This window comes from Muntiacus reevesi, chromosome 4 (assembly GCF_963930625.1).
Source record: "Muntiacus reevesi chromosome 4, mMunRee1.1, whole genome shotgun sequence".
Lineage (NCBI taxonomy): Eukaryota > Metazoa > Chordata > Mammalia > Artiodactyla > Cervidae > Muntiacus > Muntiacus reevesi.
In genome coordinates, this window is record NC_089252.1 from 150,236,730 (window position 1) to 150,254,210 (window position 17,481).

The 17,481-nt window shown below is 36.3% G+C and overlaps 1 protein-coding gene across 1 annotated transcript in view; it reads right to left on the minus strand.

Moving 5' to 3' along the window:
* ARID2 (AT-rich interaction domain 2) overlaps positions 1-17,481 on the minus strand; it is a 180,470-nt gene that overhangs the window by 40,969 nt on the left and 122,020 nt on the right. Inside the window, exons 12-15 of the mRNA XM_065934570.1 lie at positions 14,034-14,115; positions 11,985-12,119; positions 10,814-11,010; positions 7,691-10,551 (exon numbers count right to left, since the gene is read on the minus strand). Of these exons, the coding sequence (XP_065790642.1) occupies positions 7,691-10,551; positions 10,814-11,010; positions 11,985-12,119; positions 14,034-14,115 (3,275 nt within the window). The remainder of the gene's footprint in view (positions 1-7,690; positions 10,552-10,813; positions 11,011-11,984; positions 12,120-14,033; positions 14,116-17,481) is intronic.

Genomic DNA, 17,481 nt, shown 5'->3' on the forward strand with positions numbered 1-17,481 from the left:
GGTCAAGAACAGATCAGTATTGCAATTATTTAGCAATAAAGTTAATTACCTAGCAAATGTTAGACTATCTAGCAGTAGTTAAAGCTGGAACAAGAATCTGACAATCATTCACCTGTGAATTCTTAAAGTCATAAAAACTAACAGTGAGAAAGCAGACACAGGGGTCGGGATCAGAGAAAAAGGCAGGGAAGAATAACATTAGAATCAATCTATAAACCAGGAAAACAAAAAGTCAACCTGTTTCCTTGAAATGAAACCACTGCATTAAAAAAAAAAAAAAAAAAATCCATGAAATTCCAGTTAAGTATGAGTAACCAAGAGGATCAGTTTGAATCAAATACTGAAGAGTGACAGAAATATAATCTCAGAATTATAATTAAAGGGTAAATCTGTCAGAGCTATCAAATTCCCTCAGAATAAACTTTCTGGTTCCCTACACTATTACCATTTACCCTAGGTATTTTATTGACTAGCTTGTCATATACTTTTAAATTAAGTTTATTTTTGTTTTTATATGCTAACAAAGCTTTATACTATTTTTTTCTTCATTGTAGAATTCTAACTGGTGTCATACAGGAAAGTTAAATAACAGGGAATCATAGCGTATTTAGCCCCAACTGTTAATGATTTATGAAGATGTGGCAAGGATGACTGGAGTTAATCCAAACTGTTCAATTAAGAATGAATAAAAGACATATTAACCAAATGCAATGCATAGAAAATTGTCTACACACTGCATCTGGTGTTCTCTGGATCTTAATTCAAACAAAATTTATAAAAACACATTTTTAAAGACTAAGAACAAACAATATTAAGAAAGTACTATTTTGTTAGGTGTGATTTGGTATTACAAATACTTATAAATATATACTGAAGTATTTATTAGTAACTTGAAATCTCTGGGACTTACTTTACTGCAGGGGAAAAACAGTGGTGAAGAAGATATGAAACTAGAAAGGCAATGGTGACAATATTTAAAGTTGGGTGAAGGGTAAGGCTGGTTAAAGCCAGTAAGCCTCTACACTTGTGTACGTCTAAAATTTTCACAATAAAAAGTAAACAAATAACAACAACAACAACAAAACAGAGCTAAATATATCAATAAAACAAAATGAATTAAACTACTTATAGAAAATACCAAATGAAAAATTTCAAGACTCGCATTTTCTTTGAATAAATCAGTATATTTACTTTACTGGGAAAAGTATCAATAACCTCAGAAATGCAGATGGTACCACCCTTATAGCAAAAAGTGAAGAGGAACTAAACAGCCTCTTGATGAAAGTGAAAGAGGAGAGTGAAAAAGCTGGCTTAAAACTCAACATTCAGAAAACTAAGATCATGGCACTTGGTCCCATCACTTCATGGCACATAGATGGAGAAACAATGGAAACAGTGAGAGACTTTATTTTCTTGGGCTCCAAAATCACTGCAGATGGTGACTGCAGCCATGAAATTAAAAGACGCTTGCTCCTTGGAAGAAAAGCTATGACCAACCTAGAGAGCACATTATAAAGCAGAGACATTACTTTGCCGACAAAGGTCCGTTTAGTCAAAGGTATGGTTTTTCCAGTAGTCATGTATGGATGTGAGACTTAGAATAAAGAAAGCTGAGTGCCGAAGCATTGATGCTTTTGAACTGTGGTGTTGGAGAAGACTCTTGAGAGTGCCTTGGACTGCAAGGAGATCCAACCAGTCCATCCTAAAGGAGATCAGTCCTGAATATTCATTGGAAGGACTGATGCTGAAGCTGAAGTTCCAATACTTCGGCCTGATGCAAAGAACTGACTCATTGGAAAAAACCCTGATGCTGGGAAAGATTGAAGGCAGGAGGAGAAGGGGACAACAGAGGATGAGATGGTTGGATGGCATCACTGAATTGATGGACATGAGTTTGAGCATGCGCTGGGAGCTGGTGATGGATAAGGAAGCCTGGCGTGCTGCAGGCCATGGGGTCACAAAGAGTTGGATAGGACTGAGTGACTGAACTGAAAGTAGTATTTTTTATTTTCTCCTATATTAGAAAATTACATAGTTCTTTCAACAAAACTAATTTTTAATAGTTTGTTTACACTGTATTGTATGTCTTTTAAAGTACTACTTAAATTATGTTTTAAGAACTAGGTCTTTTACATAAAATGCAAAATGTATTTAAGATGTAAAAGTGCCTGATCATTAACCATAACCCTAACTTGAATATAAATGTAAAAGTGGTCTCAAAATCATGTTTTTGGAATGATCACTTCTGAGGAATATTGTTCAATACTATTCTTTGTTCTGCTCTGCTAAAGAACTAACTTTTCGTATTCTAGTACCTCTCTAGTAGTGTGTGACCAGAAAAGTAAAATTATACAAAGAATATGAAATAATTCTGTGATTCCTTTTGTAATGTAAAATTATCTAAAACATTAATGTAGCAGTTTTATTTTTGGCAAAGGTTTCCTTTTGTTAAAATAAGAAATAATAATCTTGTCTTCCTTTATCATCTTTTCAAGAGTAAACTATGGTTGAAACTTCTAGACTGTACTGATGTTATTTTCTGATATATAAGACTTGGGATTTGAAGTTCTTAAACACTTGCATATTAATGAAGAACACCTACGGTCTAATTGAAAGAATTAGGAAAATATACTCTAAAGATTAAGTAGAGATAATTTTAAACGTTTGTATGGAACAAGAACTAAATTTATTCTAAATGTGGTATTAAGGAGGTTACACTTAGTCTAAACAAAATACACATCTTTACAGAACAGAATTAAGACAATCACTGGAAAAGAGATCTTTGTAAGTGTGGGAAAGTTAATTCAACTCTTTAAAAAGGGTTATGGACAAGATAATATCTAAGGTTCTTTCTGCTCTAATATTCTCTCATTTTTGTAACCTATCAAAGTTATCTAATTAAGTATAACTAGACAATCAACACATACACAGTCTATCTTATAAATAGAGCACATTGAACTGTAAATGAAAAAAACATTTAGTACCAATGATTTTCTTAACTATTACAACGTACTACTAGCTTCCCTGGTGGCTCAGACGGTAAAGCGTGTGTCTACAATGCGCGAGACCCGGGTTCAATCCCTGGGTCGGGAAGATCTCCTGCAGAAGAAAATGGCAACCCACTCCAGTATTCTTGCCTGGAAAATCCCATGGATGGAGAGGAACCTGGTAGGCTACAGTTCATGGGGTTGCAAAGAGTCGGACACGACTGAGCGACTTCACTTTCTTTCACTTTCACTACTAGTCTACAAATCTGAGCAGTAATACGCTTCAAAAAAAATTGAAATGACATTTCTGTGACTCTTGTTAAAATGACTATGACTAGACATAGCCCCCCTGAGATTGCAGATATGCTTTCTGATGGGTTGGGTAACTTTTTAAACTCTTTATCAAAGAATGAAAAGGACCAGGAAGATATCCATATTCAATGTTAGCACCATTTCAGAAAGATTCATATGTAAAGGACAGGAAACTAAAAAGCATCATCCATAAAATGCCTTAAATAAGTACATCCTTAAGTAAACTATTTTTATATATAAGAATTAGGCATGACATCAGATCACAGGATGAACAGATAGATATATTCAACATGTGTTTTATATGCTTCTGAAAAAGACAAGTCTTTAGTTAAGTATAATTAATTTTTTCCATTTTTATTATTTCATATGCCAATCTAGTACCATGCTTTCTTCAGCAAATACAATTTCATGAATCGTGGAAGAGAGTAGGGCTCAGAAACAGTATCCATATTGTGGCACTTTAACTTGCAAATATAACAGATTGAAAATAAGTAGTTATAGATAAAGAAATATACCTTGAAGTTAAGTACAGTTATTTCATACTCAGCTAAATACCATTTAAAAACAAAATATATAGTTAGAGCATTTACTTTCATATTTCTTTACCCTTTATTTGTTCCTAGCATCTTTTCTGTAATAAAATTAATACAGCTAATTAGTGGTAGTGAGAAGGAATAAAACTGAAAAAAGAAATATTAAATAACAATGGTATTAGGAAGGATTACCTGTTGGCCATTCTCAGCAGCGATATTTCCCTGCAGTCTTTCCAGCCCTGAGCATTCTGCAAGTCTAGAGGTTCCTTCTTGGTGTAAAGGTACCTCCTTAACATCCCCCACCCCTTGAAATGGTGGAAATAACAAAGTATAGCTAAAAAAAAAAATCACATTTAATTCCTCTATTTCATCTACCCGTTTAAAGTGCCAAATCAAATACTGGATAAAATGGTATTAAACCAAGGTCTAAAATGCAATTCTAAGACTATATAAAGAAATTTAAAGAATCTGGGCAACAGTGGAAATGGTTTTTATTAACAGGCTCTTAAGAAGGTCCAACAGCCTCCCTTCAAAGGAAACTTATGATACCATCTTGAGCAGCTGGTAATTTTTTAGCCTTTATAGGTACTTTATCCTATGTGTTAGCTGCTCAGTCGTGTCTGACTCTTTGCAACCCCACGGACTGTAGCCTGCCAGGCTCCTCTGTCCACGGGATTCTCCAGGCAAGAATACTAGAGTGGGTTGCCATTCCCTTCTCCAGGGAATCTTCTCGACGCAGGGACTGAACTTGGGTCTCCTGCATTGCAGGCATATTCTTTACTGTCTGAGCCACCAAAGATAAAATATACTTGCACCATTACTGAGCACCAGACTGTGTATCAGGCATTGTGCTAAGAGTTATACACAGATATCCTGTTTTGTTTGCTTTTTATTCTCATAGACACCATGCATGTATGCTATGTCTCTTTTTCCTTGCAAAGTTTTACATTTCTACATGTCGACAAAATACCAACTTCAGAAATAAAGACTATAGCTGCTTGAAATAAACTACATTCTTAGGGAGAATACATAAAAGTTTATACACATTTTTTAGATTAGGAGTAAGCATCACCGACTCAATGGACGTGAGTTTGGGTGTACTCCGGGAGCTGGTGATGGACAGGGAGGCCTGGCATGCTGCAGTTCATTGGGTCATAAAGAATGGGACATGACTGAGTTACTGAACTGAACTGAAAATATATTAATTTTATGGTTTGAATTAGATGTATATATGTCCAGTATGTTAAATTCTAGCATTGTGATCCTGAAATTATCTTTCAGTGATACTTATATGCTACAACATAGTCAATAAAATAATGTAATATATATAAAAGGAGTATCTAGGATTTTACAAAGAAATCTTTTAGAATAGTGGCAAATGGGTTAAAAGCACGAGCTCTGGTTTCAGACACATCAGATTTCAGTCCTATACCACTTCATGTTTGTTGGTAACCTTGGGCGAGTTATTTAGCATTGTGAGGCCTCGTCTTTAAAATAGAAATTATGTTTACCTAATAAGAGTTCCTCTGTGAATCAAATGACAAAATAGTGCAAAATTCCTAACACGGGTCCTAGTCTTAGCTAGTATTGCTTGTTTTTTGTTATTTAGGTATCAATATTGAACATAACCGCACTGGAGGTTAAAGGACACAATAAACAAGGGTGGATGAAACAGTGTGACAGTAAGGGAGTTTTTCTCTAATCTGGCTTGGTCTACTATAACTCTTTAGGATTACAATGGAATCTAAAAGGAAAAAAGTGGAACACATAAGATGAACTGGGAAATTGTTAAATATAAAAATAGTGCTGAATGCTTAGTATATGTTAGACATTGCATTATTAAAAAAAATTTTAGTGTGCTTTAATAAATGAAAAACTCAACCTGTAGAAGCTTGAATAAAAATGATTTGCTGTTTTCCACAAAAACTCCATATTAATTATTGCCATGTACAAAATATACACTGAAGAATCCTCAACCTATTTAGATACCTTGAAATAGATCTAAGCAAAACTAATATACGAATTAAAAAACTCATTATGCTCCCAGAGCAGCACTGTCCAGCTTTACCCATTCACATGAAGAAAGACACACATTAGTGAATGATGTTCTAAGCAAGGGGTTCTTTGTTTTCTCACCTTCCATTTTGCTTCCCTATGCCCACCCCTCTCTTGTCATCTAGATTGGTATCAATACCAACATAATCTGCTGTTACCATCAGAAGCACAGAGAAAAAACCCAAGACAGAAGAGTGCTAGCAGAGCTGGCAACAGTCATAAAAGGTTCTGGCTGTGTAGTAATTAGGAAACAAAGAATGAAGTAGTAATCCAGGAAACAGCACATAAGATTGTCCTTAAAATCTTTATAGGCTGATTGGATCCTCAATTCAGTATCACTGATTTTAGAAAATGTCAGGAAGCATTCCAGTGTGCTGTTTTGGATCTGTCAGGAACCCTCTGGCCCTTACTGATTCCTGAATATTCAGGAATTAAGAGGAGAGGCATGCCTTTCCCGGGGCTGAGGAATCCAGGCATTTCTCATTACGGTGATAAGTACCCTCTTCCTTTTTATGAGCCATATGGTAAAAGGTGATTGTTTGCAACTCTCTCTTTGATAGGGATCATCTTATGCTTCGTAAGTCTGGAATTTTAATCTTTATCTTTGCTGAGAATAACTACAGTATATATGCCCATGCCATGTTGATTAAAACACCTTTGCTCCATCAGAGCTTTGGTCCCCGTGTCTTTCTTTCTTTCTTTTTTCTCTCTCTCTATTTCTGGCTAATTCCTTACAGTGCGGAGGCCCACTGAGCTCACTTTCTTGCCTGGGCTTCTAAGACCCTCTCGAGAAGGCACACTGCATCTTCACCCACTCGAGAGGGCGCCTGGTGCCTACGTGCAGCAGCGCAAGCCCTAAGAACAGGACTCTATTGGCTTTCCACGTAAACCAGGGGCTATCAGACTCTTTCTCTATCTTACTCTCCGGACCACCAGGTTCCGGTCCATTAAAGGACCAACAAGAAAACACTTTTATTTACTGAGGCATGCAGAGAGGGGAGAGCAGATATTTAAAAGGGAATAAATAGAGCAAAGGAATAAGAGACACAAAATTTTGAATAGCTGAAACCAATTGAAATTATAAGAAATAAACCTTTTTAAAGAATAAAGGCAACTGATTCAATACCTAAGATAATAAGAACACACTTGATAAAATTCTTATGGAATTCATCTTTTTTACAAAAGTACTGTGAAAGAAGCCTCAAAATACACTCATGTCAAAAACCAAATACAGAAATTCCCTTCTGGTGCACTCTTAGCAAACCTCTCCCGAACAAGACCAAGTTACATTTAAAAAATACCCCCTAAAATGTTAGATGACAAGTACTTCTCTATCTTGGCTCTACAAAATTACTAATTTGCATGTATAACAAAATAGAAAAATGCTTTAAACCAGGGGGCCTCAAGCCCTGGTCAGTGGCCTGTTAAGAATCAGGTGGCACAGCAGGAGGTGAGTGGTGGGCTAGCCAGGGAAGAGTCACCTGCTGCTCCCATCATTTGTATTGCCTCCTGAACCTTTGCATTTCCCCCACCCCACCTCAGAGATGGGAAAAAAACTGTCTTCCATGAAACAGGTCCCTGGTGCCCAAAAGGTTGGGGACCTCTGCTCTAAATCATGTGTTTAAGTGAACAACTGAAAACTGTTCAATATTACAAAGAACAGAGAAAAATAAAAGAGCACGACGGCTTGAGTACATTGCTAGGTCCTCCCAACTACCTTTTCAAGGTAAAACATGGATCCCGCTAACGTCATATGTACACATCAGGACTGTTTAAGAGAAACGTGCCGGGAGAAGGACTCACCTGCGGGACCACACTCGGCACGAACGCTGGCGGATGCTGCTGCCTCTGCTGAGCGGCACTCTCTATCGCTACTTTAGCTACAGTGCTTGGATCTGCTCCTGCTGGCACCGCAACCATCGTCGCGCTGCAGCCAGCATTGTTGGGGTCACTGATTGTAACAATTCTAACTCCCACTTTATTTGGAATTCCTGTGACTGTTTCCCTATCATTATCCTCTGCTGGCCTCTTTACAGTTTTGCATTCCGCTGTGCCATTTGTAGACCGAACGTCAGACGGCAGGGCAGGAGGATGGGACACTCTTGATCCTGAGTGGGGAACGGCTATGATTTGATGCCCCTGTATAACAGAGGTTGCAGAATGTGGTGAGACAACTACACTTGGGCGTTGCTGAGGCACATCTGAATTCAAACTTGAAGCTAGAGGTCCATTAGGCAAATCAGTACCACTAAACTGCTGTGTTGCCACATTTGAGGCCTCCTGTATACTGCTCCCAGATGGTGAAACACCCAAAGTTAATATAGGTCCATTAGAAGTTCTTTCTACTTGATCACCTTTGGCAGTATCTTGCTGAGTGGCATTTAAAGTCCCTTGTGGTTCCATTGGGGATATCTCACCATTTCCTACATGATTGGAAGTTTTGTGATTTGGAATGTTTTTGCTTAAATGAGAACCATCTCCTTTATCAAAATCACAGATTCCATTAACTAGAGGTTTTCTCAAATCACTTTTAAGATCCTGCACATCCATTTGCTCTGAGTTCTGTTTTCCAGATGCTCCATTCTCGCCCAATTCTAACGATGGCCCATTACTGATCAGTGAGCACTGATTAGCCTCACTTTGAATTTTCCCTGAGTTTGAAGGAGGTAGACTTGAGTCACTGTATTTTCTCCCATTTAAAAGACTTCCCACCTGCATTTCATTTTCCTTTGTATCCCCATTGCTGGTGTTTGTGGTTCCTCGTCTGCAGGACGGGTTCTCCATGACTTCAATTTTACGTTCATGAACATGTAAACCTGTTGCTTCTTTTGCTTCCTCCTCCTTTTGGCAAATTATTTTATCACCTTTGAATGGGGGAGTAGCAGTAGTACAAGATGATTGTCCAGCTGGAGATGCTTGAGTGGCTGGAAGCGTTTGCACCTGAAGTCCAACTCCTGCCTGGGTCCCGCTCATGGTAATTCCTGCTGGAGCAATGAGCTGAGTTGTATTTCCCTGACTCACAGTTGCAGTTGCAAAACTTGTATTTGGCACAACTGTTATGGTTACCTGGTTGCCAGAAGTCCCTTGGAAAATGGTTGCTGGGCTATTTGAGATCAGCGGGCCTGGCAATATTTGTAAGTTCGAGATGGGCACGGTTTGCACTCCCCCGGTGGGTGGCATTGCACTTTGGACCAACTGAACATTCTGCTGCCCAACCAATAGCTGCTGAGCTGGAGTTTGCCCTTGCACTCCAAAACCTGCTGCTTGGTTATTGGCCACCTGGTACACCACCTGAGGACTAGGAGCTCTTGCATTATTGGGGGGAGGAATCTGTGGCGCTGGGAGAATAAGCTTACCACCGGGAGTTGAAGGACCACGCTTTGGAAGCAGCAACTGCTTTATCAGACTCGACTCACCAGAAGCAGGCTGACCAACTCCTGCGTTCGTCTGCTGTGGCTGAACTTGCATCTGTACTTGCTGTGGCTGCTGAACCTGTACTTGTACCTGCTGCGGAGGTGCTGGTGAAAGCTGCTGCTGCTGCTGCCTCTTCACAGACAGCATCTGACTGACAGTAGGAGGTGGTCCCTGTGGCTGAGGGGTGGAAGAAGATGACATGGCAGTAGGGACCTGGTTAGTAGCAGCTGGGACAGGTGATGGTGAGGAAGATGGAGTAATGTTTGGTTGTCCAGTTAGCTGAACTGCCTGGCCAGCTGGAAGAGCTGCTGGATTAGCAAGAACAATTTGGTGAATGGCTGGTGCATAAGTTTGACCTTGTTGAGCTGGCTGGCTTACAATCACTACACTTTGTTGGGTTGGCTGCTGTGGCTGTTGAATAGGCTGTTGTACCACTGTTGATGAAACTTGCTGAGAAGGGAGAGGTTTTGGTGCAATGTTTTGAAACCCTACCCTTGAGGGTTGTGGACTTGGGACACCAGCAATGGTAACCATTTGTCCTGTAGCTACCTGAAAATTCTGTACTGAAGTTGCTGAGACAATATTGGATGTAGAAGTCGTTACATACTGTGGGGGTGCTATGATAACAGTGTCCTGTGGCTGGCTACCAGCTGACGTCTGCTGAGATGAAGTTTGTACAGGTTGGGGTGACGTGGTGATTAACTGTTGACCCTGTGAAACTGTAGAAGTACATGCTGGTATGTTCTGAACTCTGCCAAATATATGACTCTGTGGGACAGCTTGCTGAATCACTGTAACAGGAGTGCCAGAAGGTATCTGCCCCGGTACCACTGTGTGTAATGGAGACTGCTGTGGAATTACTGACGGATGGTGAAGCAGTGTCTGGGAATTGACAACTGTAACAGGCTGTGGCCCTGAACTATGATTCTGAACCACAGAACTCTGTGCAGCTCCTCCTCCCACAGCAATACTAACAGGAACCGCTGTCTGGGGTATAGAGTTCTGGATTACTGTAGCCTTAACGACTTCACAAGGAATTGGAGCTTTATTTTGAATGACAGTCACCGGAGCATTTTGCTGCTGGTGAGTATGAACTGAAGGATTTGGTGGAATTCTTGAAACAGTCTGTGCCACAGTATGAACACCTTGTACTGGAAAAGACATTTGTGTTGCAGTCAAACTTGAAGACTGGTTGGTAACAGGAGTCCTCTGAAAATGGTTTCCTACAGTTTGTGGTCCATGAGGGATTCCTGAAAATATGAGGAAAAGTTAAAATTCACAGTGAAATGGCTGAAAAGCAGCATGCAGAAATTATTTTACTTAATTTCAAGAGAAAACAGTTTTAAGAAATTAACAACTTTGCATCATATGAATATGATAAAATAATAGAACAAGAAATAAAATGTTACTGAAAAACAAGGACAAGTTATACGTCTTGAATGTATATAATACATGTTTTCATTTAGCCTTCTTATTAAATTGGTAATATTTAATCACAATAAAAATTAATACCTGCGGGTGAAGGACTTGGAGATACATCAGGTACAGAATCAACACGAACAACGGGAGTAGAAACAGGTTGCTGCTGATAGTACATCTGAATGGGAAGTGGGATAGCCCTACGTTTTACTCCTACTACATGAATATGCGCCTGCCCATTGTTACTGGAATCCTCCACTCTCTTCACTGTATGATTTGGAAAGACTGTTCTGTAAAGTACACACACATTCAATTTTAATAACTAGCACATTAACAAAAAAACACTCAATTCTAACAATGTTTACACGAACAGCAACAGTATATTCACTGCTACTTATATATGAACCAATATGAATCATATATTCTACAAGGATGGAAACAAGGAATTAAATATTAATGTAAAAGATCAATTCTCCAATTTCAAAACTCATTATTATTAACATTGTAGGGTTTAAAACAATTCTACTATATATATAATTAATTAAAAAGCTGCATCAAGTCAATGCCTATTTTATAAACTTTGCAAAATGTCAAAAAGTCATGATATTTGAAGACAGAGCTCAGTCACAGGCTATTATTCAAGATTTAAAAGGGCGAATGCTATGTCTTTAACACATATAAGTAGCAGGAAAAAAGTAAACTTAATTTCTTCCTTTTCTTTCTTTGATAAACCTCAGAATGTTTAAACACAAACACCATGTTTGATATCAAAATTTCCTTGAATTTAAACTTCCACCACACTACAATCTAACCATACAAAATTTTAAGTAGTGGAGATATTCAAGACTAGGTAAGATAGTTGGTAGGCCTTCCTGGGTAGCTCAGCTCGTAAAGAAACCACCTGCAATGCCAGAGACCCCAGTTCAAAACCTGGGTCAAACGTTCCCCTTGAGAAGAGGTAGTCTACCCACTCCAGTATTCCTGGGCTTCCTTGGTGGCTCAGACAGTAAAGAATATGCCTGCAATGCAGAAGACCTAGATTCAGTCCCTGGGTGGGGAAGATTCCCTGCAGGAGGGCATGACAACCCACTCCAGAATTCTTGCCTGGAGAATCCCCATGGACAGAGGACCCTGGCAGCCTTACAGTTCATAGGGTCCCAAAGAGTTGGACACGACTGAGCAACTAAACACAGCACAGATAGTTGTTATGTTCTCTACAGAGCAAGGAGTATGTAAATTAACTTTAAAGAAATATAAACTCTACCTAAGACATTTATAAAATCCAGTTGATGTTAGGATTCCACCACGAGCCAATTTACTGCAAGTTGATAGGTACTCAGAATACATTTCTGCTCGAGAGACAGAACAATCTGGATTTACTTCAAAATGAGCATTTAGCCTAAAAGAGGGGGAAAAAAAATACATGGCATTATGCAATATACTACTTAACCATTTGAAGGCAATGTGTTATAAATTAATAATCATATCTATTGATCAAATTTCACTATCTCATGCTATTAGCAAAAATATATGCTAGGTTTTAGGCAGACTAAATCAAATAAAGAGATTACTTAATCATTCTTATTTTAGTATAAAAAATCATTATCCACAAATATAAAAACCAATATTCACAAATATATGTGAATATATCAGCAGAGATGGCATGCTGGCAATAAACATTCTACAATACATTAATTTTATACAGTGAATACTCAGGTTCCTATCTTGTAATAATCAAAATATAACAGAAGCTCCCAATTATGAGTTATTGGTGATGTGAAAAATGAAGGAAAAACAACTAAACTTTTGTTGCTCTTGGATCAAATTTCTTCAGGAAAAAACTCTCCTAAAACATTTAACTACTTCCTAAAACAATGATACTTCTCAAGCTGCACACTCCCTTTCCCCACCTCAGAGACTATTCCTAATTAATTATAAGGTACTTCAAACTTCAGTTTGTCTTTGTCATAAAGTGACTTCAGCTATAATTTAGGATTGGAGGCTGAGTTAACCACATAGGACTTTTTCTAGGACTCACTATATACATACAAGACAGGCCAACCTACAGCTGTTTCCTATTAACTGAGTCAAATGATAATTATGATAGAATAATTTAAAATGCTTCTCTTCTCCTCCTCCCTAGAAATGGCAGAAATAAGAATTTATAAGACCAAATCTAAAACTAACACACACACATTGTACAGTGGATGCAGTACTTATTTTTTCCAACTTTCATAACTTTGAGTATTGAGTTTTCAAATAGACTAGAAACAAAAAACTATTTGGTTTCAATATAGAAGATAAATATTTTCTAATATCATTGGCAGATTTATCAAGTATAAAGGGTCAGGTTTAACAATACAGAATATGAAGAAATAGCAAAAAATTAGAGGTATTACCATAAACCTGATTTAAGAAAAGTAGAAAAGTAGAGAAAAGTGTCATAGGAACACAGATATGAAAGCACCAAAAATATGGAACATAAAGTGACAGGAACATGGAATGGGAGAAAAATGTTAGAGAATGGGGGAAAGAAATTTTTTAAAGTAATACATCACTGAAAAGTGATCTTACATTTCAATCTGTTAATCTTCTAAAAATTTAAGTTGAAATTCATAAACAATGTAGAGGCAATTAGCCATGAAAAAATGAAATCTAACCAATTCTATATTTTTTTTTTCAGGAAGTGGCTGAGATGTGACCAGTCAATCTTCTCAAGAAAATATTATTTTAAAATTGATATTTCAATGTAGACATACTGGTTATTCTATCATTTGATTAGTTACCTCTTACTACTCACAAAAAGAAAAAATTAACTAGCAATGAACAAAAAATTTTGCTTTTGGTCAAAAAGAAGGGACATTTAAAAACAAAATCTGGTTCTAAGAAGTCAGTCCAATTCAGTTTTAATAAAACATTACAAAAAACAAATTCTATAATACAACAAACCTTATTTTCTACAAAATCAATGACAAATTTTTAACACAAATTTTACTTGAAAAGAAATGGTGTAATTTAATGAAATTTTAATCAGACTATTTTAATTCTGAAGATTCTGATACTTTACTTTACTTTCAAACTATCCCAAAATACAGGCTTTTTATACTGTCCTTTCTTATATAAATGATATCCTACTCTAACTAGAAAGAAATACAGACAATTTTATACTGTCCTTTCTTATATAAATGATATCCTACTCTAACTAGAAAGAAATACAGAGTAAAACATTCTGGATGACTGCTGAAATAATTTCCTTTTCTCATTTGCTTTATTCTTCCCAAGGATAAAGCCTTAATAGAAATAAACCACTTACCACTGACAAGCAAACTTCTCACTATCTATTTCCACTATTCCTGGAGGTGGAGCAACATGCTGTGCTACAACTGCTCTGGAAGCTAAAGAAAAAAACATATTAGCTACATCATTTTTAAAGCTACAGGCCATATTTAGTTCATGGATATGGAACCAATTAATATTCACAATGAATACCTTTTAAAAAGGTGTATAAACATATTGAAAATATAGAAATTTGAGAAAGAAATTCATAATGGAACACATATTAATTATACCAGGCACTGTCTTATATCCTTCATACGAACTATTTTTTGTTAACCTCACAATCATTCAAATAATATGGATTATTTCACTAATATAAACTGTTTTTCCCATTTTCAGACACTGAGTTTTAACTTTATACTATTAATATCTTTTTAATTCTGTGAGGTGTGTATACATAAAGAAACTAACACTCAACTTGATTAAAATAATTAGCCCGAGGACATACAGCACAATGTATCAGTAAATAAACATCTCTCTCGGATTAGTTACAGAAGCAGATTGCATCAAAAATAATTTCACTTTTGAATTTAAAATATTAACTCTGTAAGTGGCATATTTAAAATTTCCAGATATAATGAACAAATAGCCAACTTCTATGTTGGAACTAATAAAAATAAGAAAAACATGGGATAATAGAAACATGATCATATTACATTAAGTTTATAATGAAATATGAATCTTACATATTTATAGATTAAAAATTATATTGTTTCACCATTGAATCAGCATTAATATATGCTTTTTAAACCTACAAAATGTACCTTCTTTTTTTTTCAGGTGACATTCTAGCAAAACTTCTCAGAACCCTCAAGCAAAACATAAATTTCTAAATTATTGGAACTAGAAGAGCCCCACAGTCAGTCCAATCTGTGAATGATCTGGAGCAATCCTGACCTTTGTCTGGTAAGACTCCAGGCTTCCACTGGGATACAGCTAACAGCAGCCAGCCACTTTTAAACACTTACTCTCTATTAAACCATTTACATTTACATGATTTGTTTTAATCTCATATATAGTTCCAAATTTAATTGCCCCCATTTTGAAAATGAAAAACTAAAGCTCAGAGATGAACAAAGAACACATGATGGGGACAGCAGAGCTGAGTATAGCTGGAAAGCCTTCTTTTAGGAGTGCTGACTTTGAATTCAGGTCTGTCACATTTCAGAGGACATACTGTGATATTCTGCTTCTTAACAGAACATCATAATTAGAATTAAAGGTATTTTTCCTGTGCAACCCCAACCTATCTTTTTTCTTCTCCTAACTTGATGACAGTTACAGAAAATACCTTTCTAAGGCCTAACTCCATGTAGAAATTTCCCTTTTCTTGATCAATTATACTGTAAGAATATACCCTACTCTGACTGAAGTCTGAATCAATTAAAAAACAATTGCAGGAAACATTACAAACTGTGTTGAAATTATGAGAAACTTTATAAACAATGCATAAGGAAAAATAATATAGCCACAATTAAAAATATAAACTAGAAATAAATAATTACTATGAAAGTGGTTACAAACTGAGAATCCTGGTCTTCAGGATACCTGAAGACATTCCAAAGAATACAAAGGCACTTATACTTTAGATGGAATCATTTCCAGATTTTCAAAGTTTTGCATATATTCCCTCATAAAACTGCTGTGCATGAAAGCAAGCCCTCCTCTTTGATGACTGCTCTTTAACCATTTTGGAACAAAGTCTTAACTCTATTAAACATTGTAAGATATGGTTAAATTCAAGACCCTGGAGCCAGAAAGCTGGCTATAGAGTTCCATCGCTCACTAGCTGTGTAACCATGGGCAAGCTACTTAACCCGTCTGGCTATAAAATGGGGCAAAGCAACAGTACCTTATTGATGGTTATGAGGATTAAAAGGAGTTAATATGTAAGTAACTTAAAACTATGCCTGGCACACAGAAAGCACTACATAAATGTTAGCTATGATGATGATTGTATAAATACCTCTGGAACACCAATGAGAGAAGTAGAAACATTAGTATCCACAAAATGTGTCTAAACCAAGTAGGGTAAGGATTCAGGTCTATCCCAGTGTTTTACATATTATAGTTAAGGGCAATGTACAACCTTAAAAATTGGGTATTCTGGTTCTTTGGTGTGTTCTAAATTCGGATATATTATTAATATAAAGTGATGACAATTTCTGCTTAATGTCCTTTCCACCTCCACCTCTCAACTAGTACCAAAGAGTGTATTACTTTTTAAGTTAGAATCCTGAGTAAGTAAAGCACACAGAATATTTAAAGAAATACTGAAGGTAGTGGCATCTTATTTCATTCACATGACACACTCAGGGCAAGTTTAACCATCTTAGAATTCTGAAATAAGGAAGATTTCACGGGAACATAAATCAACATATTTTCTTGAACTGAAAAATAAAGTTGGATTTTTTTCTAAATAACAGAAATTGAGACAAGATACTCTTGATTAATAAAGACTAACTTTATCAGTTAGGTTATGTGGCAGACATTTTCCATAATTGAATGAGGTAAATCTCCAGCGCCAAGACTGGCAAAAATGTATTCATGCACATGACAAAAAGCATTTTATCAAAAAACGCTGTGGTCATAAAATGAAGACTACTAAAATGTTCCTAACCCGGTGGTTCACAAAGTAATCGTGCCCTAACCTGAAGCATCTGTATCTCATGGGAACTTGTTAGAAATGAAAATTCTCCCATTCACCTGAATCAGAAACTCAGGGTATGGAGCCAAGCAATCAGCATGAAAGCTCACTGGGTGACTCTGATGCACCATAAAGTTGCAGAACCACTGTGCTAACACTACCTGAACAGATTAAGTTAAACAAGGTGCAACTAACTGAAAGAGTAGCAACTTTAATTTACACTCATATCTTATTAATAGTTTTTGATATGTTTTCAATAAACTTAAAAATAAATATCTATATTAACCGGGCAATAAATAATTTTACAAAGCAAGAATTATTAATTCTTTGATTTCAACAAAACAAAGCAGAACTCAAATTTTCAGAAGATCATTAAATATAATTTTAATAATTTTTAGATAATTCTGAAAAATAATAATTTTAAGTTCTACTCTCAACTATTTATTGATATAAACTATATTTAATGGTGTGAACTTAAATATATAAAAAGGAAAAACAGATAAAATTAATGCTGAAACTAATTGTAATTCTAGCAACGAAAAAAATACTGAGACACACTAGAGTAATACTTTCCAGAAAACTAGGGGAAAAAGTTTTGTCCATCTCATTAAGAGATGCATTTCCAATAATTGCTTCTTTTAATTATTTATAGAAGTTTGTAATATATTTACTATTGTTTTATGGACTGTTTATTATTAAACCTTGTAACAATAAAATAAATCTTTAACACTTAGGGCTTTATAATGTAACAAAATTGAAAAACCTTAAAATTAAAATG